Source organism: Chelmon rostratus, chromosome 5 (genome assembly GCF_017976325.1).
Source record: "Chelmon rostratus isolate fCheRos1 chromosome 5, fCheRos1.pri, whole genome shotgun sequence".
In the NCBI taxonomy this organism is placed as follows: domain Eukaryota; kingdom Metazoa; phylum Chordata; class Actinopteri; order Chaetodontiformes; family Chaetodontidae; genus Chelmon; species Chelmon rostratus.
Window position 1 is genome coordinate 10,791,798 of NC_055662.1, and position 26,807 is coordinate 10,818,604.

Below are 26,807 nucleotides of genomic sequence, written 5' to 3' on the forward strand. Positions count from 1 at the left end.
AGACAACTGAGCCAAAAGGAGTGGGTGGGATTATAAAGCATCAAAACTCTTGATTAGAAACAGCTTAAATTAATAACTGGTTGATGCATCAAGCCTGACGCTGCCTGGAAACAGAAATAGCAATTCATGCTGAATAAAGACCCCAGTATGTATTCAGATCCAACATCAGACCAACTTTTGGAGGAGTTTCAGAGACTCGCTCCAATATCAAAACACAATTTGTCCATTACATATATAAAATGATAATCAACCTGGGTTATATCCGATATATTTTCTCATTTGATGTCCAAACCTCTCTCCAATTTACAAAAGCAGAAATGAGCCAAGTGAGACTGAATCCTTATCTGCAGCGCATCTCTACAGAGTACGAAAACACACCCGCCTTCACCCCCAGCAGCCCCTCATCATCAGTTTGACAACAGTGTGCAAATTATAGCCAGGCAGCACAGCTCTCACACACTGTCAGCAACACACTGAAAAGAGTCGCAGCTCAGCACAACAGCAACACAGCTGACAACATCTGAGCAGTAACTCTACACCACACGTGCGCACACACACACACACAACTACAGACGCATTTCAGAAGAAAGGAAAAGCCCTTTACTGCACATACTAAATGCATTATTCACAACAATTAAATGATCTAAATCACGTTAGTAGAAAATGAGTATTTTGTACAGAACTAAAGCTGGCTATGATGTACTCAGTTATTCCTTTCATATAAGTAAGTAAAAGAAGTTCATTATTATGTTTTAAAAAGAAACTCTCTAAAGCGAGTAGCTGACTCTAAACAATCAGACACAGCAATAACACCACAGTTTGTCTCACACAGTTCAAACTACCTGTTGTAAAACTTAAATTCCAAGGACTGAGTGCGCACAGTATGCCATGTTTATATGATATATTCGCTGCATTTGCATCTGCACCCACAAATATGATTTTTAAAAGTTTTACATTTAGGTGAAAACGTATAGTTACTATGATAAAAAAAAACAAAAACCCAAATTTAAAGACTTTATGTGTAATGTCTTTTGACAATCAAGCCTTTCTCGACATTCAAAAATTTGGAACTATTGATTGACTCTTGCTCTGAAACAATTAGTGGATAAATCAATTAACATATCGATACAAAAACTGATCCTCAACAACAATGATTATCCAGTAATTGTTTAAAGTCATTCTTTAAAACACAAATAAAGAAACTCTCTCTCTCAAATGTGAATATTTCCTGGCTTTTTTCATCTTCTGTGATAATAAACTGAGCATTTCGGGGGTTTCAGACTGTTGGATGAAAAATACAAGCAATTATAAAGATGTTAACTTGGGTTTTGGGGCTTTTTTACTATTTTCTGAGACCCCACATGAAGCAGCAACATGACAAAAAGTCCCCCTCTGGGATTTACACAGATTTGGCAATAAATACAGGTGTTGTCTAATTTTGACCCTTTGGATTTCTTTCGATATTTTGTAGTGGTGACAGGCTACAGCAGACATTGTCCTAGTTAAGTGGAATCCAAAAAAAAAAAAAACCTGTGTGCATAAACCAAGATTGTTCAAATGCACACATAAGCACTTCAGCCTACGTGACAGTTTGGTGTGACAAATTATTCTATGAACAACACAGGAGATGTTATGGAAATTCCTCCGCCATGTTGCCATGCAGCATTGTTATTAAACGCTGCTATCTGACTGGATAACGCTGACTCCACTGTCACTCGACCAAAACACTGCCAGAAAAACCACTTGGGGAAGCAAGGACACTTGGCTGAGGGCTGTTGACGCCTCCGCCGATTGTGCCTCCTCACGGCCCTGGCAATCATGAAGCACTTAGTGTACCAAACACCCACGGAGGGAGGAAGAGAACAAGGGAGTAGGGGGTGAGAAAAAGAAGAGAGAGAAAACGAGAGAGAGAGAGAGACGTTCTGTCTCTCTTTTTTTTTTATTTCCACAGCCAGATTTTCACGCAGATTCATAGCAGAGAGGAATCTGGCAAAAGCTTCCCTTGCCTTGACAAAAAAAAAAAAGGGCCACTATAAAGAGAGAGCCCTGCACTGTCATCTGACTCCGACAGTCCTGCCAAGACTAGAGTGCACAGTTGTCAGGAAGCAGTTTAGTAATTTAGCTATATGTTCCCACTCTAATCCTCTCTACTCTGTGTCTCCCAATATTTGATGAGTGAATGCAGGATCCAGACGAGGACACTGCCAGCTGCAGAGGAGCTTGAAAGGAAAAAAGAAATAAGGGAACAGCAGACTTCCTCAGGGAGCATCAAAAAAAAAAGTCACCCTTTTCTGACCTGTGTTTGTATTGCATCCCGTGGGCCGATCAGTGGTTTCTAAGGATGCTGTTAATCAATCCGTCGATCTTTTAAAACAACAATGTCAAATATATCATGGCTACAGCATCTTAAAAGTGAAGATTTGCGGATTGTGTGATCAGAGACTGAATATCTGTTCTGATAGTCAGACAAAACAAACTGTCTGACGACACGTCTTGGGCTTTAGGAAATCGTCATGGGCATTTTTCATTATTTGCAAACATTTTACAAACCAAATGATTAATAAAGTAAATGATATGCAGATTAATAATTGATAATGACAACAGCCCTAGACCAGCTCCACATGGTTGAATCTCTTCTTCCTGGTCTTTGAGTTTGCTCAGCAAACATGGTCAATGATTTACTCCACTTACTCTAAGTGCCCTGAAAATGGCACAACAAAATGCATTTGTGCATTCATTGCAAAATAGCTGGCGCTGAGGGTTGGTGATGCAGGTGGTTGTGATGGACAGTAACAGGGTATTTCTATTGGCAGTGCTCCTCATTCAGCAGAATAGGGTTACAGTGCAATTGGACAGTACAACACAGCTATTGTGATAGCTTTCTCCATCTCTAGTTCTGTTTCCTCAAAATAGAACTACAGAGTTGTACAACTGGTCAGTGGTGCTACTTTGCAACAGTTAACAAACCTAAAACCACCACACACATTTTATCCAATTCCATGTGTGAATCCATTGATCGCAGTGATTTGGGTTCTGGGAAATTCACTTTGTATAGATTAAACAATTGATCAATTCATGGAGAAAAATCAATAATGAAATGAGATGGAAGGAGTTGTCTGTTGTTGACACTTGTATTAAACAACTTTCAATACTGTAACACAAAATTAGGCCACAAAAAGTTATCAGCCATGGAGGTCGAAGACATATAAAGCATAATCAACAATATTATAATCAACCACAGCGAAATCTTTTTTAGAGAAGCAATGTGATGACGGTTGAAAAATTGTTTGCTGACAAACTGAACTACAGTAAAACTAAAGGAAATGATGTCTTTTTAAGGAAGTGAGTGAGCCAGAGACAAGAAGCAGACAATGTGAAGAGGAAGAGAGAGCTGAGGATGAGGGCTTTCTCATGCTAATGACACTTCCACCCCCTTTGAAATTGGCTTCACACTATTGTGGTTCCCGCTGCTGTCATTCAGGCCTCCTTCGTGTGGACAGAGGGGACAGATATGGCAGGATTTGACCTGTTTCTACCAGAGAAATTGAGAAGACATTAAAGGTGGTTGTTGCTCACACTGTGCATATGCAATAATATAAATAGACACACAGGACTCCACAATCTGTATTGAAATGACTAAACACCTGTAAAGGCAAAGTTTAGACAGCTATGGCGATGCCAATGCTTTTGGCGAATGATTATATGTTCGGCCTACAAGGGAAAAAAAGCGTTGTGTACGTTGCAAAGACGCATAAAAATGTGCATAAAATGTGTCTCCTTATTTGTCGCTTTTCCAGACAAACACAGATTCAAGTGCACAGAAAGTGAACTGGAAGTTCAACAGCTCAACATGAACTGCTAACCACTGAAACTGGAAAAGTGTAAAAGGCAAACTATGTTGGCATCTAATCAACTAAAATGCCAACAGTAAGAAACCAGAATCCCAACAAAAGCAAGCAGTTTGCTCAGAACATCCTTCAACTCGTTCTTGCGCTGTCAAACTTTCCACTGCTGAAAGTTCATGCAGAGGAAAAGTGTAATCTGTGAAGCCGTGGGACCTGGTGTGAAAATAATGCTGAAGATGAGAAGGAAAACACAACTGATTTCCTGTTCTTGATTATACACCATCTGTGCAGTTTGGGAGACATCCTCTGACACTCGATGTTATTTTTTCACATGTATTCGTACAGTCAGTGCAGCACTCTTGAATCCTTATGATAGTTTTATTCAATTCTTCAGGGATCAACTTCAATGTACATACATGTGCCAGATGCATCTGGACTGAAGGGAATGGATCATGATGAATGAAGAGCTTGTATGAGAAATGTAAGACTGTTTGACTCCAGTGTTCAGCACACTGAAAAGTCCTGTGCACAATTAAATGAATCATTGCACACACGTGAAAATATTCTGTGTGATATTTCGTAAGTGCTCTTATGCTCCCTGACAATGACATGTGAAGCCTTGTGCATATCAATTCAGGCCAATTCACAACACCCCAAATTCAATTACAAAATACACTGAAAAGTTCACTGTTCAATGCAGCTACATCCAACTATCTGTTCAGAATTTTGTGAATTGCCAAGTTCATGTCATGCTTGACATTAATGTTGTCAAATTTCCCATAACTTTTTAGATCTCAAACTACTGTTACCAAAGGAGAAAAACAAACTACATTAATGGATACTGAGTATACTTGTTATACGACTTTATTACATGGACTATTATGTTAAAACACCTGTTGGGTGTCAGCTTGGACTTGCTCTGACAAACACTGCAGCGAAGCATGACAGTGACTCTGGAGGATTGCTTCATGATGGGGGAAGTTGAGTAGGAGCCACATATCTAAGGTTGAGAAACACACAGCCCAGACTCAGCCTCAATGCCATTACTTTGTGGTCAGTTAGAGTAACACAGCTCAGGGACGGGGTGAACATCGAGACTCTGAAATGAAAAATCAGGGTGACGAAATCATTGTGTAGCTGATAATACAATAATTTATGTGTGTTGAGGGTTTGACAACACTCACCAACACCAGTGTACTGATGTTTACCATGCACTGCCTTGTCTCTACTGAGCTATACAGCAAAGTGGTTTTGGGGAATTCAAATCAAGTTTTGTCAAGTTTTATTTACAGTTGCAGATAATTTGTTGGCAAATGTTAACACGAGTGAATCAGCATTAGTCCACATTTGTGATGGTTGAGAAGAAATAAATACTGGTTCACCCTGTTATTAAGAAACATTCTGCCCTATAACAAGAGACACTGCTAACAGGTAACAATAAGAGAGCTAAAACATGCATCAGGAAATTAACTAGATGTTTAGAGTGATGGCATGTCGCCTGTGGGAATCAGGCTGTTATGTCCCAATCTCTCCCACTGTACACACACAAACACAGAGGGGAAGGTGAGCCCACCCTTCGTTAACAACACCAGCTGCACATACACACAAACAAGGGGAAAATGGCAGTGGTTCAACTGAGCTCTCTTCCCTTGGTGAGGTAGTGGAAGGAAACTAAAACCTGCCTTGAAAATCAAACACCCTTTCCCTGGTAGAGCTCTGAGAGCTGAGACTTGGTTCTAAAAAATCTTTAAGTTAACAGGAGTCAATGTGGAGGATTCCCCCTGTACGATCCTTTATACACTGGCACACGCTAGCTGGGAAATCCCTCTCATCCTCTAGGGATGTTGAGGGAGAGCACTGACTTGCTGCTGAATAAGCGCAAAGATGGGACAGAAATAATGAGAAGCCAGAGAAGAAAAACCCTTCCTGTGAATCACTGACAAGCAGAGGCAGGGAGGCTGTTTTTCAAGAGCAGCTCTCCCCCTCAACCCTGTGCAGTGCAAAACCCCAGATAGTCTGCAGGATCAAATTGCTCCGTTCCCTTTGTTGTTCTTAAAGCACAGACAAGGCTACCCACTTTTGGCCTACTTGTTTCTCCAAAGCAACTGGAGGGGAGGGGAGGATAGGAAAGGAGCTGGTTGGGAAAGGTTTGTTTGTGTCTATCAGAGCTCCCTGGGTGTGTAGCAATGCCTTGCAAAACCTTGCATTACCTAACAGCGCTGGCTGGACAGTTTATCTGTGGAAAGATACTGCAGCGGTTAACAGATTTATTGCTGCATGCTTCTCTTTACCCTCAATGCAGCAGGTCTCTATGACAGACACAGTGGAGTACTCCACATTCATCAACTGATATCTCAGGTTTACTGTACACAGACCTGCCTGTTGAATGTGCACACATGGAAGCACTGCAACTGACTCTGCTTCTTAAAACAGACCTGCTCTCAGTCAATTTACGTGCAAACAGCCATACAGTTGCCAGGCTAAGAGCATCAGGTCAGTCAAAGCAAGCATGGCAAATTCAATTTCCGACATTTTAAAGTGTTGCTTCAAAGCTCTCGCTGCAGACAGGCCTTGACTTAACAGCACTAATGGTTGAACGCCTTTCAAGACTTCTTCACACTTCAGATGTTGAATCAAGTAACTAATAGATTAAAATTGGTTATAAAGATATCTGGCAACGAATTTCATTAACCAATAGTTGGGTCTATGGATCTCCTAAGGTGTGGGCAGTAAGTTAGCCAATGGTAACTGCCTAAAAAAAATAAAATAAATGCATGTATGTCATTTTTCAAGCCCAAATTCCAAGGATTTGCTGCTTTACTTTCTTGTCTTGTGTCCACTCAATAAGAAGACCACTGGACAGTGGTGAGCTGTCAAATTAGTGCAGCCTCGCCTGGATGACTGGTTGATGTTGGAGGTTGCTGCTCTGACTGGGAGTCTGGCCTTTTCAAGATGAAGCAGCGCAGGAAAGAACAATGTGCAGCAGTAATGAGCAGCAGAAAGGCCTTGTAAACAAAAATCAGTGAAGTATGAGTGGGCATGGTGAGGAATAAATCTGATGCTAACAACCACACAACACGGCACAATATAACACAACACGAAGTTGCTCAGTGCACAACGTGTACCACATAAAACAGTCGAGATAGAACAAGCAGCTGTAGATGTTTTCTACATGACTACGTCTATATTTTTACTGCGTAAACCCCCATGGGAAATACAGACACACCCAGAGGCAGACCCAGCTGAAGCTCTTTACTAGCATGCAGTAACTGCTGATGCATAATTTTGAGATAAAAGATCACAAAATAGAGAAAAGAAAAATAACCTAAAGACCTATCAAATTTGGCTCACGCCCTTTTTCATGAACTTACTGATCCAAATACTGGCGGCCTTGGTTCAAAGCCATTTAGTTCAAAAGGGTAAACTGTAGACATGATATGAACAGGTAGAATAACCTATAAAATGTAGCTTACAGAAAAGACATATCACTCGAGTTGTTGGAACTACAGATCCACTCAGGACTGTACATCTTTCTTTCCTCACACACAATCTTTGGCTGAGAACAGATGTCAGATTACAGACAGCACTTTAACCAGACAACAGCCAAGTTTAATTTTGTCCCATTATCAAGCGACTCAAAAAGGTAACGTTCATTAAGACAGCTGATATGACCTGCAGCCGGCGTCATTGGTCAGCACTTGCTGAAAATGGGAAGCTGCTACCTGAATGTTTTGTACACTGCTCTTTGTTAATAAGAAAGAGAGAGGAGAGATATAAGAGCTGTTAGGATCCAATCTTGAATCTGTGCATTTTGCCAACCCTACCTACCCTGCATCACTGCTCCCAAATAGCTTTGTGCACACTGCAAAACCTGGTTGCTGTAAAGGTGAGTGGCGCTGTAACATTAAGGTTGCAGTGAGCAAAGCACAGTAGAGCTGCAGAGCACTTTATCTGGTTTATTGATCCATTAAAATATGCCAGACTGGGCCAGATACCGATCCTAAGGATGGGACTGGGACACCTCTAACTGGAAGTTTACTTGCCACCCAAGGATGCTCTGAATGGTGACTTAATGGACTAGAAAAAAAAAACAAAATGGAAGTAGCAAGATTCATTGCTAAAATAATAAATTGTGCATGTAGTGTTGATCACAGATTTAAATGCTTCAAATAATTAATACCAATCTGAGCTTCTCATGTACAGAATGTCAAGCATACAACAATATATGCCCTTCCACTACTGTGTTTACAACACAATATAGGAGCAATAAGATTATCTCTTCAAGTTTATTTTATGTATAACAGCTTGACAAGGACTTTCTCCTAGAGGTCATCAACCACAATAATAATTTTAGAATGACTTGTCATTTCCTTTACCACTAAAGTATTGAGGAAGCATTTGTTGACTACACCAGCTAACACTGGTTATGACACCTCAAGTAGACAGTAAGAAATAGCTTTACCTTCAGCTAACTGTTTGGTCAGAATTAAATCTGGCAGACACACACACTCACAACGTCTTGTGTCTTATTGTCATTGTTGCGCTTTGATGAAATATCGGATGTGTAAAATGAGCATTCCTTATTTATCTGTGACACAGGATTACTTTATCTTTAGAGGTAGACACGGGGTTGTGTCAAAAAGGCAGCTTCCTCAGTGAGAATGAGGTGATCATCAGCGCAAGATGTCTGGCACAGCTTGGGCTGACAGCAGCTGAAGATGACACATGTACAGCTACTTTTTCACACACACACACACGCGAACACGCACACGCACACGCACACACACGCACACACACTCACACACACTCACACACACACACACACACACACACACACACACACACACAGAGACACAGAGACACAGGCACACACACACACCTGCCTAGAAAATCTGTATTTTCCCTGCTGGAGAGTTGATTTCAGCACATGCTCCAGCTGGCTTTAGGATCTCAGATGCAGGGGGAAATCTCACTGATAACTCTATGCATGTGCACTCCAAATACAAAAATGCACAGAATAACCTGGTGTTTTACCAACAGAAGCATGTTTTTCTAGCCAAACGGCGCATGGGCAAGCCCTCTCCGGCATCAAGCTTATGCGCGTCTGGAGCATTGCATGTAAATCATTTAATTTAATATGCAAGTAATTCCTCGGCATACTGGACTGGAAAAGCAGACTATGATACTCACCCTTCTAATCTTTAGCCTCAATCCCGCCATAATCCATCTATACATCACAGCCTGTTAAATAGAGCTTACACTCGTGGGAGTATAATGCAATGTATATTATGACATTTTAAGACCGTCACAATGTATAGGGATAAGATAAAAGCCTACTTGCAACAGATAGTCTGCACAGTATTAAACACCGTGCTATGTTTCTGTGAGCTAATGCTCTATAACGCTTGCATCTTGGAGCTTCCCACTTCAGTTATAGTAACTGCCAAGCCAAAACAACGACATCAGTAATTTTCCAAAGCAATTACCTACGCTGCTAGCAACTATATCTCCATACAGCTGTCACTTCATTGATTAAAGATGACTCATTGCTGGCTCTAAAGAAGGAGATCTAGTACAAGAACAATGTAACTGGCTGCTGACAGGCAATTTTGCCAAAAAAGCTCATGATTTCATCTCCAAATTTTGCATGTCCTCAATGTCACATAAAAATCAGCAGCTGACTGCTGTTCTACTTCACGAGAACAGCTTTTAAATTTGGGAGACTGCTGACAATTTAACAGCACCAACAGCATGTACAAACACTTACTCCAACTGCACAGCAGGAACAAGATAAAACAACACAATTAAGAATCAAGCACAATTCATTTCTGTTTCATTTTCCTTGTTATTCTGTAGCAGCATACCTACTTTTGTTTTAGAGGGCAACACAACCAGTTCAAGAATTCAGATGCGACTTCCTGGTCTGTAACTTGGCCTACAAATAATGATTATTTGGTTAATCTGTCAATTTTTACAGTTACTTTTTGAGAAATCAATTCATCAGTTACTCTACATAATGTGACAAAACAGTGAAAAATGAAATCAAAAGACGTCTTCATGACATTGGCTCATGATGTGCTCAGAGATACGGATGAAAAATCACATATATTAAGACAATAAAATTTCTAAAATGAACAGCATTTTCAAGGTACGAACATTTGATTTATCATTCAAGGATAAGAAACGCTGTCCTTGTGCTATAACGGCCAGTACTACACTGTGTATCATCTCCCTTCCACTACTGTGAGCCAGCTATTGATTGGCTCTGTGTACTACTACTGTGAAATAGGAGAGGGTGCTGAAAAGCTGCAAAGTGTTAAGTACAATAGCAGGCAGGATAGCAGCGTTCCAGGAAGGCAAACACCTCACACACAATGCTGCTCTGTCCAATCTGATACTGATGCACATGGACTGATGGAGGATGACACACAAGTGGGAACACAGTTCGTCTGCTTTGGTGAGCTTGCTTTTTTTTTTTCTTTTCCTTGCTTTTTTTCTTTTTTTGTATTTTGTTCATTTTGGTTTATGTTGCCCAGTGAGAAGCATAACAAACTACAAGTCACATGATATGAACTCACATCACCTGCAATAATTGATTATTCGTGCCATTTGGGAGCAGCAGTAACAGATGGTGAGCACAACACCGACCAATCACCATTCTTTTAAGCATGGCAAACTTGTTAGCAAAAAGTAGTCTATTTACACATCCAGCAGTCATTTGGAATTGTGGTTCTGGCCACATGGTGACTTTAAGTTCAATATTCACTCTCTTGTCTCTTTTTGGGCTCTAACTCCTGAGAGAAATATCCTACTCATTAACTGCTCAGCCACTTGGTGGTGCATGAACAGTGGGTTTTCAGGTTTTCGGTGGGTTTTTTTCTCTGGAAACAGCTGCTTGCTGCAGCCGAAAATGACAATATGAGAGCTGTGAGAGTGAACCAAGAGAGTAAAGTTTGGCTGAGAGCTCACTATACTCACTATAAAACTTTGTAAATCTGGGGGAAGAAATAGTTTCAGGTGATACTTCTCTGTAGGTTAATCATTACAAGCAACCCCTTTTACATTGTTTTCCCATTGCCATTTGATACATTATATATAAACAGCGATTACAGTGGCTTTAACCTCTCCAAAGGAGACAAGAATTAAGGCACGAGCATAAAGAACACCCATCAACATATCCTATGTCACCAAATTCTACCATCAATACTAATAAAATATTTTTGGGCAGAATATTGAACAAATAAAGAAACTGTCTTCAGCTTTTTTTTTTTTTTGGCATCTCACTGTGGTTATCCCACAATCCCCCATGATTGTGATGATAGATGGTGTACTGGAAAGGATTTGATGCCATTAAATACATGTCTAAGTTTCAGGTTGGATAAAGCAGCCATCAGATAAAAAGAGAGGTGCTATAATCTGGAATGAGTCTCAATCCGTGTCATCTTTGTGACAAAGCAGCTTTTATGCAGCCCAGTGATTGGCTGATGGGATCAGTCACCACCATGTCAGTGGCCGCTGGGAAAGAGTGGTCAAGCGCAGCTGGATATTTGTAGGTCTCAGAAAGACGAAATCACACAGTAAATCCTGGTTAAGTGAGTGGGATGCACATTTTGCAACTGATCAGACCAATTACAACATCCTTCAGGAGTTAATATTGCAAATTTGTTATAATATTACTCTACAGTTTGTTAAAGGCCAGAATCCTTGACGAGCGGAATAACAAGGAGATACAAGTATTATATATATAGTATAATAACAACAGTATGTAACCTCTCTTTCAACTGCCTGCACTGTGTTTACTTAGCTTCTCTCAGGCTGAGGTGCTTGAATGTGCCCACACACACTAAGTTTGCAATACTCCAACAACAGTCTCAGCAAATCAATATGTGTTCCAAAGAAAATTAGCGACCTCACTACTGCTTACCACTGGCTCACTGGAAAAGACAGTTTTATTTGGTGAAGGACAGAAACTGTAAATATTATGATGAAATGAAGTGGTGTTTTAACGTTTTTATACATGCCCAACAATGTGAAACAGAACTGTGAATGAATAATATGAATACTCATATATACTACAACTTAAACAAATGGGGGAGCACAAGTGAAACAGTAATGAATGTTCATTGGCATAAAGGGAAACGCATTATGTACTCCCCTTCAATTAGCACTAAGAGACTGAGGCCAACCAGTCCATCAGCTCTTCATTACCTTGTTGCTTTTTCACTTTGCAGGGAATTACATTGACTCATCAAGTTATTCCATACTTGCACAAGAAGCAACACAGTCAAGCTCGGAAAACGAAGTGGTTGTCTGCATTTATGGATTTGGTAACAAACCTAACGTTTAACAGAACTGCCAAGTGTTTTGGATAACAACCCAAAGAAAAACAACTTTCTGATTAACACGGAATGTGCTGTGCAATGGTGTATTATGCATTTCAAATCAGAGATTAATACTGCATGAGGATAAAACTCATCTTTGCTGCATCTCTCTGCCAAAATGTTTGCCAACCCTGAGAGTGAGAGTGAGGGAAGGAGAACAGCATTACTGTGAAAGTGGGAAATGGCTTCACTTAAATGTGCATCACATTTCCCCAGTTACTCACGGTCTTGCTAACTTCCCATGAACATCTTTGCAAAGGTTTTTAAACTCAGATATCTGGACCCTTCCTTGTTTTCAACTGAATTCTTAAACAACTCAATCAATCCCACTTTACCAACCGCATGAGCATTTTTCACCAATAAAGCTCAGTGAGAATTCGGGTCATTTCTCATCCACATCTATCACATGAAAAGAAACCAACAATATCTGCTTTTGTGCGAGGTGCCTGGTCACTACCATTACAGTTCTGCTTCTCTAGTTAATTAAATTGTCTTTGGCTCATATGGGATGAATTAAGTCCCAGGGCACTGCACGCCATCTTTTGTCAGTGCCCAGATTCCCCACAGAACTGGAGATGATACAGCTCTCAGCACTTTCTCGACATTTGACAGTTCTTGGGTGTTTCTGTGCTAAAGGAAATGGTTAGTGTAGATGAGAGAGCAGATAAAAAACAGAACAGAAATTACATACTGCTGACAAGTCATATAAACAGTGGTCTGTGATACCTTCCATTCTGTGCTCCACAAAACAGACCTCTGACAGAAACTTTTTAAAAACAGTCATTCAACGTGCAGTTGAGACAAAGTTAAGACTATAATTAATTGATTAGCTGATCAACAGAACTTTAATCACCATCTATATTCATTAGCTCCAGCTTCTCAATTGTGAGGATTTGCTGCTTTTCTTTGTTTAACTGAATGTCTTTAGGTTTTGTACTGAAAAGTTGCTGCATTGTGTCTGTCTGATGGAGTTTACATGGTAAATGATTAATACATTATCATGTAAGTGCAACATACGAATCATTATTTAGATGCTGGTCCTGCTATCCCACAAGGGAATAGTGAGCACACAAAAATCAAGCATCTGCAACGTCTGCACAGCCGAGACACGTCACTCAAGCAACTCAGTCATGGACCTTTAATGTGTCGCTACACTGCTGGAGACTGTTTTGTCAGTTTTCAAATCTTTATAGCCAGTTAAGTCTCGCCAAGTTCATACAACAATATCAATTTAATTGCCACTCCTGTGCAGTTCACCCAGTGACAGGGAAGTCAAAAGGACATCGCCTTTGCAGCAGCGCAGCAACCGCAGGCTCTGAGGTTCTCTGCTGTCCGAGAAGATTCAGTGTGAAAACTCCCTGGTGAGGCCAAGCTTTTCATTAGCATGTAGCGAAGTGTGGGAGGGCGGCTCGGAGTGCTCCCTGCCCACTCAGCTGTAGTGTGGGCCACAAACTGCACCGGCAGAAAAACATTATGCAACCACCATGCCATTGTGTATAGCGGAAGGGTAACCACAGCAACAGGATTCAGAGACAGAGAAGAGGAACCAGCATTGCATGGAGGAAGGAAGAGTGTGGTAGATAATCCTGGGTGGCAGTAAAAGACTATGTGTGAGAGTGTTTGTGTACAGACATAGATTTTTCCAGGATGTCCTGAAGGAGTTTTTTTCTGAGCCCAAACCCTATTCAAGTTATCTGATATTAATAACGCCACGTCCATGGACGCGACTAGTTTCTGGTTGGCTAAACTGCGCTTGAACTATCTTTGGAGACCTCAGTTCCGATTAAACAACCACATATTGGCGCAGTATGAGAAATGAGAAGCGCTGATAGGGAAAACACAAAGAACGTCACAGAAACAAAGCGAGCAATCCTATGGCAGTCCTTTAGGAATGGACAGCCCACTCCCCAAAAAAAAGCATGGCAGGGTTAATATAAAATGATTAGTCATCAATCGACTGACAATTTCTCTGTAACTAGTTTGATAATCCATTAATTGTTTTAGCCATTTCTTCAGCAAAAATGCCAATTGCTTGGCCATACAGCCTCTCAGCTCTGGGAATATTTGGGTCTGAATATGAGATCCCCGACAATCTCACCGCTCACCAGTGGGCACTTGACACCATTTGAGGAGTTAACCTGAAAAGTGAGCTGATCCGATGCTTTGGCATTAGATGTGATTCCTGTCGTGACCATTCTTGGGACACTTTCAACTAAAGAAACAGATGAGGCCGTCGAAAGACGCTTTACTGACAGAGAAAAAACCCCACTTGACTGCATTGCAACTGTACTCAATCCAAGGTAAAATATGTGTGTGTGTGTGTGTGTGTGTGTGTGTGTGTGTGTGTGTGGGTGCGTGTCGGTGTCTCTGAGCATGTCAGAATTGCAAAGATATCCTTACATTGGTATTCTGTATCAGTAAGTACACAAATGTAAGTATTGTACTTGTTCTTGGTCTGACAAAAAGTAGTGTTAGTGCATCCTTAGCTAAAAACACCATTTTTTTAAGATAGAGATTAAAAGTGATTCATTTGAAATCTAAATATTGTTGTAAAGACCTCCAGCAGCTGTGACCTCCGCTCTCTCTACAGGTCTAAATAGATGGCCTAGCAGCCAAATGCTAACTCAGAAGGGAGAAGTCACAGTTGCAATTTCAAAAACTATAAGCGACAGCACTGACAGACATATTACTGACAGAAAGCTAAATGAGCGGCAGGCAGTGTTTGCCCTTGTCTCATAGCCACAGTGAAAAGCCATTCAGCATGTCAGAGGAATGTCATTCACCTCCCCCAGCTCCAAGGTTTTAAGGGAGCGCCAACAATGGATACATTGTGCTTAGAGGTAAAGAGAGGTGAAAGGTTTCCTTTCCCATCTTCAGAGTTGTTATGATCTACAGCCACCATGGTTCCAAATATTTTCACTACTAAGAGATCCTCAACAGTTTCCTTAAGCCCATGAACACTGTTATTATGATCCAGATCTGATTTGGTATCAGTCATTACAGAAACACAGGTGTGGATGAACACAGACATTCTTCCCAGTATATGGGTATCAAGATAACCATCCTTGTACCCTCTAATGATCTCTGTGTTAGTTTTAGAATGACTGATCTGGACAAATGTCATGAACAATGGGCATAACCGTGCCTCTAACCTCTAACAGTGGTCCTTGAGAATCAACTAATCATGCAGAGATAATTAGGAAAGCCTGATAAAAACATTAAATCTGAAACAATGGAATGCGTTGGTGGACTGTGAAGCTCTCAGTTATCCTCCATGCAGATTCTAAGCCTTACAATGGTTCCTAATTTGTATTCTGTAAATCCAACAATTGCCATGCCAAAAAATAATGATAAACTCATAAATGACCAGAATTTGGGATCTCTAATATATATTCTTGTTTGGCTGAAGAAGATGCGGTGGGAACTGAATCTTTATTGAAGTCCATGTAAATATTGCTGCAGGACTGATTAGTATCCTTTCAGACAGAGGGTTAGGGTCAGAGTGAGGCACACATCACTGCAGATTTCACACACGGCTGACAATGAAGCCACAGCGTGAAATAATTTGGTCACCTTTTCTCATATCTGAACAACACTGACTGCCCAGGTCAATATTATTCTACTTTGACCTGGGTATTATTATTGACAATTTTCAAAAACTAGTCCCCTTATGATGCTAACAGCAAAATGCTCATCTTTTTGATCCCTCACTGTAAGAAATTTGAAAATGCTTTCAACAAAAGGAACCAAAATTCTCAAATGTTAAACGCTGTCTAAACACAAAACATAAAACAAGATTAAAAGACTAAGAGCCAAACAGGCAGCTCTGTGAGGCTGTGCTTTCTGCACAGTACAGCTATGAGCTAAATGCTAACACCAGCCTGCTTACAAGCTCACAATGACAACACTAACATGCTGATGCTTCGCAGGTATTTACTATGTTCACCATTTCCGTTAAATGTTTTGCTGATTAGCACTTAACACAAAGTACATTTGAGGCTGATAGGAATGTCATTAGCCCTGCAGGTATTTGGACATAAACCAAAGTAGTTGACAAATTAAACCTTTGACCCGATGATCGCACAAGTGGGAAAGTCAGAGGAGCACAAAGGTTATTCATCCTGTGGTGGACATGACTGTACCAAATGGCATAGCAATCCAACAGTTGTTGAGATATTTCACTCAAAACCAGAAAAATCTTTCAGGTAAATCAGCTAATAATATTAAGCGCACATCTCGGATCCTCTGAACTGCTCACTACAAACCACCACCACAACAACACCATTTTTTCAAGCTGAATCTGATATTTCATCAAGCACATCTCAGACAGCCCTCAGAACAGGCTTTTTCTGCAGATACTTATGTGCTCAATTAGCGTAACAGAAGGGCTAAGCAAGACAGAGACAAATACAGAAACCAACTTGATATCAGGCTGTGCATACAAATTGAGAGAAGTGCAAGGCCGTTGTTCTGACAACCAAGGAGATGGTGGCAGGAGGTGAGGAGGGGGGGCTGCTGGTGCTTCAGCTGGTCCATCTATCGTCTCCTGTTTTATTTTGTGCTTGCTCTTTAAAACAGGGCCCCTATACGTCTGGTGAAACTGACATTCAGCAGGTTTCGAGGTGGTTAACTCTGTCATGACTCAGGGAAAGTCAGCAGGCACGCAGACTGGTTGTGTTGGTTTCACAAAGACGTTACTGTATGTGCTGATGTGACCCTGCTGTTATGAGACAATGTATAAAATGACAAGTCTGCAGAAGATGACATTCAAATACCAAATGGTGAGTGCACTCTATGATTCGTGGCAATGACTGTGAGATTAACAGAGTTGAATTTCCTCTCCTTCAGTTTGACCTTGCTGATGTTAATTAAAACTGAACAGAGTTTGAAGGCCACTGCCCTTTCTCTTGATGATCTCAAAGCAGAAACACATCACAGCCAACACAAACGGCTGATCCTCAAGGAGAACACATTCAAGGAAACCAAACATAACAGACTATGAGTATCAGTATTGCCAAGGCAACTCAGAATGACAACAATGATCCACCTAGAAACGAGCAACAGAAAATGTTTGGTAGGGAACTGTGTGAGGACTGACGGGACCAGAAAGACTGGTTTAATTTTTTTGTAATAGCCCTCCATTCCATCTGTATGTCTGTTAATACAAGACATGATAAATTAGTGTTTTTGACATTTAGGCAGCAAACATGCTCCACACAAGTACGCCAGCACAGACTTGGAGCTATGCAAGTTGGATTTCATGCATCATTGTGTACTGCAGTGTGTCTCCCTTGAAGACTGAGGTTTGTTACTTCCACCAGTGCCTAAGAGTGCATGTTGAGTATGTTCACTGAGGTCGTGTGTTGGTGTTTGCCGGGCCAGGCGTCATTTGCATTCATGCACTTGCATGGACCATGTTTGGGCCTCAAAGCTTAGGAACTACTGGGTAATCTACTTCTGCCTTATTTAAAAGACAGGGCCAATCTGAGAAGCACTTCTTTAAGCAAGGTGGGGCTGGCTAATATAAACAATATTCACACCAATGGGGAGAGAAACTTTCCTTGATAATAAAATGAGAAACCTTTAATATTGCGTAGATAAGTCGGTGTACACACCACATGCTTTTGTTTTCATATCAGTAAAATGTTTTATCAAAAGTCCAACAGAAACTACTGGCCACTTACAGCCTTGTTTGGCCATTAAGTGGATGAGACAGTGCCAAACTACTGTCAATGAAGTTGGAAACTTGTACAAAACAAAGACAGGGAATAAAACGTTTATGATCTAACTGAGCAGTGAGGCTCTCAGAGAAACATCTCAGTAGCTAACCACAACATCACTATGTTAAAGATTGCACATTGCAGTTAAAATAAAATAAAATAATTCTAATCCCAAACTGAATACTTTTCTGAGGATTGGCAAAGACCCAATGCTAAGTGCAGATCCTGTTGCTTAAATGAGCTCAATAAATAAGAAACTCAGGCTTTTGCTCTGCTGTAGTTTTTTTGAAACAACCAGACAGCCTGAAGAATCAGTCATTCAGTCTGCACTGCTCCAGCCAGGCAAGCATGAGCCAAACATTAAACCTCCAGAATACAATCAACTTTAATCCTTCTGAGGGCTGAAGATGTTTGGATAGTGCTTCAAATGATCAAAACCTCTAACAAAGAAATGGTCAGTGTGTCAAAATTAATGCACTTTGGAATGCCGACACACTGGAAAGTGTGTCCTTCCTTGTTCATACTGTTGTTACTAATCAAATAAAGACATGGCAAACAAAGCAATAGTGTGGGACAGCAGGAGGAAGTGTTAGTGAATTCAGCTGTTAGTATGAAAGCTGCACACCTTGATGTCTTCACTACCTGCACATACTCACTGACAAGCAAATTCGCCTGTAAGCCTAACACTGTGGACAGATGACCAACACTTTGACATTTTGTCTTTAACGTCCCATAACAAACCCACACGGTTTGATGTCTGTACACAGACAAGTACACATCCAACATCCTACAGACATAGTTCTGGCCTTATACAAGGTGCCATGATTATTTTTATAGCCAATTCTTTGATGACACATGCTCTTTGTCTATGCAGTTATTGTGGCTATAACTGCTCTAGCTAACTACCCAGCCCTTTCTATATTTATTCACTAATGAGCTGATTCAACTTTCTTGTAACACAAAAAGCATCACCTTATTAACTGGTCATTGCTTGAAGTTATGAAATCAGGTTATAGTGCCATATCACTGAAAATTGCTTCAATGTAAAGTAAATATAGTGGAGCGCTGCGTCTTTCCAAGGATATGATTTCCACTTAAGTGGGTGAGCATGTGTCACAAGAGAATAGATATTCCAAAAAATAATACATCAAAAGGAGCGTTACCTAGCAAAGTCACGGCTTTTGGATCTAATTTAAAATGTTTCCACCACTCTTTTCAAACAGAATGCATTTCTCACAATTTTTCTGATTAATTATCTGACCAGTTTCAACTATTATGGGCTGTTATGTACTATTAGTGGACTAACAGGCTCCATGTAAATGTACAGTAGGGTCAGTTTGCTTATGTACAGTCATCAGACTCATTACTGTTGATTGCAGGGGAGAAGATCTTGTGACAGGGTATTAGCAAGAGTGCCAAAGTAATACAAGGAGGATGAAAGACAGAAAAGGGGAAAGTTGTCTTTCCTCAATGATTATAGGCCCTCAGTTTTCACACTTGACTGCCTGCAGATCTCTCCTAATTGACCACACAGGACACACTCCCCCCGCCAACCCCAATACACACACATAGAGCGTAACACCCCTGCCATTCACCCGCTAACACAGTTGGCAGGGATCCAACTATCCTCCACTGACTGCAGAGATTAATTGAAAATAACTCATTATGCTCCTCGAAGACATCCCAAATGAGTCAGATTTCAATTTGACTCGTAAGCTGACCGCAATTTGAAGACGTCTGACTGGAATGATCACAAGGCTTAAGCCACCCAGGCAAAGATGGACAGGCTGGCCTTTGAGACACGTACAGACAGCAAGATAAGAAGGAAAATGTGACTGCAGGAATACTGTCTGCCAGGAAATCTACACAATAATCTGCTTCTCCACCCATATTCAAGCAAAACAAACTGCATACTGGTCTTAGCTCTTTTCTTACTTTTCTTTTTCTGGCACTTCTCTCTTACATGATGATCTCTAAGTCACAGGAATATCATCATGTCTCTCTGACACATACACTCCTTACTACTGCTCGATTATGTTGGCAATACAGACTGAAGCTGAGTGTGCTTTGCACTCAGTGCACTCAGTGTTGTAAAATAGTGTGTCGGCTAAATAACTAAAACATAAATACGGAAAGGCAGACACCAAAGAAACATGTCTGTTTATCAATGACATCCTTCCATACTATAAATTCTCCTCATATCTGATGCCAATGATAAACACTGGGCAGGTATGTTAGTTATTATAAAATGTTAGTAATAAGCGACAGGATAACCTGAAAGTATTACACTAAAAACAGAATCCCTGGACTCACAGCTCAAAAACTGGCAACACTGCATTAATGCGACAGCGCTGCTGCTCCCTGAGGTCGCGGGGGGTGGGTTAGGGTGGGAGAGTGAGTGGCAGGCCCCATCAAGGCCACTCCTGCTACCCAGACTGCCCCTCCACCCAGTAACCCAGGGTAGGGGGCAAATCTAGGTCAGTAGCTGGGGCACAGTCTGACTGAGTGTTCGCATGGCATCAGCTGCTGCTGGTGTGTTCAAAAAAAAAAAAAAGAATGTCACAGTTTGCTGTAGTGAATATTCAGTAGATTTATTTTTAATGGTCCGCATGAAGACTAACAGTTTCTTGAGGGGGAAAAAGGAATTCTGAATTATATCACCATTTAATATGTGAGCCCACATCAGTGTCTTCCATATAATCCTATTTTGTATTCATAGAATTTGTCTTTGGGGTGGTTTTTGCTGAGGAATAACCCAAATACAGTCCCATTTTAATGCTTTTTTATGTTCATTTGCATTTCAAAATCCTTACTGAAATACATCAACCCCTCCTCCTCTGCGAATGGCAACCACGAACAACACGCACACACAGACCCACACACACACACACCCACCCACCCACCCACACACACACGCACCATAGACACAAAAGGAGGGCCAATTGGTAGAGAGCCACACAGCGGTCAATTAAAACACACTAATGATGGAGGCAGAGCACTGCAGAAATATGCAAAGTGTAAAACTGTGTGTGTGTGCCAGATGAAAGGCACACACAAAATGCTTTCCACAGTCAGCTAATGTCTTAGTTCATCTTTCTCTCCCCGAGTCAGCCAGAAAGTGGCTGAGTCAGTGAGTCGCCAAACAAATTACAACATGGAAACTGGAGCAAAAAACAAGCGCGCGCACACACACACACACACACACACACACACACACACACACACACACACACACACACACACACACACACACACACACACACACACACACACACACACACACACACACACACACACACAAAAATTCAACTCACATGACACAAACAGTAATTCTGCTCCTTCTGCTTCTTCATGCAGACTTGGATGCTGCTTGATTCTGCTGAAGAAGAAGCCCAGTGAGGTAATCCTAAATTACTGAATGTTATGGTCTGACCAATCTTATGGTTTGCGAACATCCTGACTGATACTAGCCTTATATGAAAGATCAGACATCAGTCAGTCAGTGTCGTCTACAGCTGATGGGGTTTCTCTTCTGATAACAGCTATGGAAAAATACTCCTGATTAAAGACTGTACAGTGTCCCAGATTTCGCCCACCCCCAAACAACACTGGAAAGTCACCTGAGAGTTTCTTGGCCACAAAAGAATCTAATTAAACATGGGTTTCAGTTTAGAGCCTTTCTGTCAAACTATGGTTTAAAAGATGTTTTAAAAGCACTCCTGGCAATAAAATTCTAAAGAAACTACTTACTATACTATACTTTTCTTTGGCATGAAATTGGTTACATATAGATATATTGGAGAGGCAACTGATGATCGATTCATTTGTTTAGTATATTCTCCACAAATCACAACAGATCGCCAATATGAAACTCTCACATCCTTAAAAACTTCAATGATACTTCTCCCTTCACTTAACCTTCACTTTGAGGAGGTATCAAGTAAGAGATCCTTTGAGATACCAGTAGCTGCAATGTCTTCAGTGATTCCCCGCTGATCACAGGCACAAAGTGACAAATTTCTGGCAATGTGTGAGACAATTAGACGGATCAACTGAGCACACATGTGGCCAGTGCCAGACTTATTAGAAGAAAGGGTTTGGAGGTGACTGGCAGCAGTGGCAATTTCTATCAGGGGCCAGGATACAGACTAACTGGCCATTTTTTGGACACAGTTCAAACGGGAGTATTTGACCACTGATGCATTTACCTGGGATTATCACACTTGCTTCAGTGCACCTCTGCCATTAACAACTTGACACATCGCACGGAGGCTCGACAGCTAACCAGCATTTCTCTGAATGACAGTTTGTTTTGAATTTCTAATACTTCCAGTTCTCCGAGTTCTCCGAGTCGCCTGCTTGCTGGCTAGTTATCACACATATACAGTATACACACCACACTGACAAGGATGAAAAAGACTGGTTCAGGACACAAGGTGGTTAAATCATGTCTGATGAATAAATGATGAATAAATTATTCTGGATGGTGAAGACTTGAAAGGCTTTAGCCGGTGATTCCAGCGGCTAGAAACATACTTCTGAGACAGGATTAGACTGCACACCACACCCAAAAATGAGTGCTAGACATCTCCTCTGGCAGTATTTACTGAATTCTACAGCTGCACTGCTTCTTCCACACTCTCCCCCCTATTATACTGCTTGCATGCTCACTGTGGCTTAATACTGATACAGGTTGGATGCTTCACCAGCCTTTGGGTCTTCAATGCATGCACACCAAAGCAGACAGTGTCAGTGAAAGTATAAAGTCCCTGCTTGGGTGATTTCCCATTTTCCCACTTTGCCAAACCCAATGGGCCTCGTTCCAATTCTAGCCAGAGCTGGGCCTGGGATACAGTCACATCAAAAGCCTCTCTGTCTTTAAGCATGCAAGGCATTACAGTGTAGGTCATGCCAATGTAATCTAGCCGATGAATAGACAGAATCACCAGTTTTCATCATAAGCTAACTCTGGCTCATCCAAAGTTCACAGTTCACTACTGTGCATGAAAAACGATTCGTAAACACAGCATGCCATGAACTTAATGTCTCATTTCAACTTAACAAATGTGAAGTGTTTGTGACACAACAAAATTTGCGTTGTCTATAGTGGCATACGGAGATCCTGCGCAATTTGAAAATATGAACAGAGCCATCAGCTTTGTGTCATTAGAGCATAGTGACACTGTGAGCGGAATAATGATGCTAAAAAAGGTGCCGCTAACCAGAGGGAGCATTTTAAGTATGAGAAAACTGGTGAACATGTTCACTTAAATCGCAGCTTATGAACAAATGTGTTTGTATGAGTGGTCCTTGCATGAGGCCCAGAGTCTAATTCTAGCTGTAGACACGGTGCATTCCTTTAATAGGCAATGCAAAGCATGTCTCCCACAGACAGATTACTCATTTCTGTTCATGAGTAGATATCACCAGATGTAGTTTCAAAACTAGGCTAATACTGAATATCAACTGTGCTTGTATCTATGGAGTTTTGTAGATTAACCAGGCTATCTCAAATGGTCTGAATTTCTTTTTCACATTATGCAATGGCCTTGAGCTCCCCCCAAGTCATACCTATTATTTCTGTTTCATACAGAATGAAATCCTTCTAAGAACAGTCTGGTGCAATACTCAATTTAGGCTTTTCTCCATTGGGCCGTACTCAAAGTACTAACGTCCATGGATGCCTTTATAAGACAACTGATATGCTTTTAAAATAAATGTTAATGATATTTCAACAAACTGAATGTTGAAGAATTCATGTTTATCACACCATGATGGCAGACAGCCCAGTTCAAAATCTTTCCTCTCCTAATCAAACAACAATAGAGAATTGATCCTGGTGTTAGACCGACGACCAAATGAGACTATCACACTCGCATAGCCGTCTCTTTACCTGCAGCCAGAAATTCAATCCCATTACACAAAGCTCCCAAATCGTCTCTATTACCAAAGTAGCATAGTGAAACAGCAAGAGCAACTTCAGCTCTCCCCCACAGTGCTGAAAGGTGAGCGCTAAAAGGAGAAGCCGTGTTAGCAGACAGGCCCTATATAGCAGAAAACAACTGGTTGATTATTACCAACACAGAGTACATGTGCTGCTTTGATAACCAGGGATCCATTTCCATGTTTGTGGCAGTCATCTGAGAAGGTGTCCACAATTCACTGTGGGGATAAATGGGCCCTTGCTTCTGTTCTGGTTTTTTTTTTTTTTTTTTTTTTTGGTCTATGCAGCAATAAAGTTAGGCTGTGACTTACACTGTGGTTTCATATTTAACAGGGCAGCACAGCAAATCAAGAATATTGCTCACCCTTCAACCTTAATGTGACCACCCTGCTCTGTCATTTACGCAACTTTGAAGAATCTACCCTGCCTTATCAAATTCAGCCTCTTTATCATCGTCGTCAAGCATTCACCTTTGACCAAGCACAGTCTGGATGAAATGAAACCAGGCTCTGCCACAATGAAAATCCTCTCCCTGTAATGATTCTGTCAGACACCTCCTGCAATAAATCTCCAGGAAGAGGCAGCTACAGTAACAGACGCTAACCTCTTCATCACTGACAATGATGCATTATGGACTGCATTAATCAGACGCACTCACAGTGGGGGGATGCATGTCCTGCAGACTACTCGCAGGCAGAGTATGCATGCTTGCTTGCTTTGCTGAGAGTGTGCATTAGTGTTTGTGTTCATGGACTGACCCCATCTGAATGCAGAGCTGTGGGAGCAGCATGGCACGAAAACATACTTATTTAAGACTATTAAATGAACTTTGGATAGATGGGTTAAAATGCTGTACCTAAACATAACGATCATCTACATATAGAAATGAAAATAAGATATTTCCCCACCCTCCTTCTCTCAACTCTACCATGAAAAGGGGAAGTTCATACGCACTAGGAATGAGGACAGATCACTTACCTCCCCAGCTCGTCTCCAATTTCATAAAATTCCTCAACATTTTCCTGGTTGAAAACAGTCATGTTGTCCAGGCACTTCCTCCCTTTCGCCCCGACCACAGGCATGTCCTCCGAAACGGCACACCGGCTCTTCACAGCGGCACCATCCCTACCAGCAGCGCCCGGTCTGGGCACGGTTGCAGCCAACGATCCTCCTCATGTCAGAGCTTCCAAACCAAGTGAGAAAGATTTATAAAAAACGTAGAAATAAAAACATCAGACCTCTACTTTGACAGGGAGTGCAGCTGTTGAGGGGAAAGGTGGGCGTTCAGTCAACAAAAGGAGACCAAAGTGACTGAGCAGTGAACCTGCACCTCCAGGGCGACGTCACGACTGCTGGAGCTGATCTTGCCTCCCGATCTCTACTGTCGCTATTATTTTCCCAGGCACTCGTTTGAATTATTGGGCAATAACACCTGCCAGTTTTTAAGATTATAGTAATATAACCCTAGCTATGCCACCACCGGCAGGCTAGGAATGCAAATAACCCCGGTGGAAGCTTGGTGTAGCCATGGGAAACACGCTAGCCTCCTCCTCCTCCTTTCAGTCCAGCAAGAAAAATGACTGCTGAGTAGTCATATCGCTAGCCTGTCTTCTTTAAATAATGCCCGGAGGGGACCCGGACAGGTGTTTTGCCCAGTTTTAACGAAGTGCTAAAAAGTCACAACCCCAAAAACCTTATTTAAAAAGCCAAACCGTTTCCTTAAATGAAAACCATGACTCGCCCCAGTGTATTCCTCTGCAGTGTGAAATATTCAGAATCGTCAACATTAAGGTTAGCTAATATCTTTGCGCGAGCGTTGCTGGCTTTTTCGTGACCCTAAAACTGAGACAAATTCTATGAATACACCACAAAGTATCTTACAGTTTGCCGGTGTGTGTCCCGCTGCCAAATGTAGCCGAGATTTCATGCGTTTTGCGGGAGCCTGTGACTCCAGTTTGGCTCACGGAAGACAAAATGCTGGCTTAAACGGGAGAAATCAACGTTAACAATGTAAGGCAGTCTGGTCCTGGCGATGTGTTTGGAGTCTGTGGTAAATTTGGGTACAAGCGTCGGAGAGACGCGAGTTCGGTAGAGAACGCAGCACGGAGGGTTAACGTTTTACCGATCACTAACAACACTAACACCCGGCGATCGCAAAGCCAAAATCTACAGAGTGGTTGTGTTCTGTCATATCAAAACCGGGAAAGCTGGGATTTGTTTGCCTGCAGAATTTTTTAGCAAAACAACATTTTTCAACGCGGCAGCCGTAATTACTGTATTTTTACGCTCCTTAAATGCAGCATCGCTGTGTGCTCAGTTAGAGAGGCGGATTCCCTCGCACGAGGGCAGCAAAGCTTTCACTTTTATCTTCATCACAGTTTAGCAGACAATTTTTGATATTTTGGGAAAGATCACATCCACAAACTGTCAAACTAAAAGTTTTTTTCACGTTTACAGTGGATTTTAACGTTACAGCATACAACAGTATGCTATATAAATAGTCAAAAAAAGAAATTATTGCCTCATAACAGATCACAAATCAGTGATATACGTCTGGCAGTGAAGGTTCATGATAGTTCATGATATTGTTATGTATTTATTGTTTTTCTGCACTTTTCCGTTCTCTTAAATGTCAAAGAATTTAGGCTGATATTTACTGTTGATCTATTGCATGCTTCTCTTTAATGCAATCATAACAAGTAGCCATATAGCATTTTAAAGTAAGCTCAGTGAATGCACATGCTTGACTGACTTTGTGCACCCCGCAAATCAAATCCCAGTTATATGACGTATTCAATCCATCACCTAGAATCAAAGAATCAAACAAACATTTAGCAAATATTTCTATTGCTTAATTAGATGTTTTGGTTTTTTTTATCCATTAATGAATGTAATTTATGTTGTGACAATGATATGA

The 26,807-nt window shown here is 41.2% G+C and overlaps 1 protein-coding gene across 1 annotated transcript in view; it reads right to left on the reverse strand.

Annotated features, from left to right (window-relative positions):
• Positions 1–25,909, reverse strand: part of dapk1 (death-associated protein kinase 1) — an 85,494-nt gene extending 59,585 nt beyond the window's left edge. Inside the window, exons 1-2 of the mRNA XM_041936940.1 lie at positions 25,772–25,909; positions 24,869–25,073 (exon numbers count right to left, since the gene is read on the reverse strand). Coding sequence (XP_041792874.1) covers positions 24,869–24,972 — 104 coding nt within the window. The 5' untranslated portion in view covers positions 24,973–25,073; positions 25,772–25,909. The remainder of the gene's footprint in view (positions 1–24,868; positions 25,074–25,771) is intronic.
• Positions 25,910–26,807: the final 898 nt, after the last annotated feature.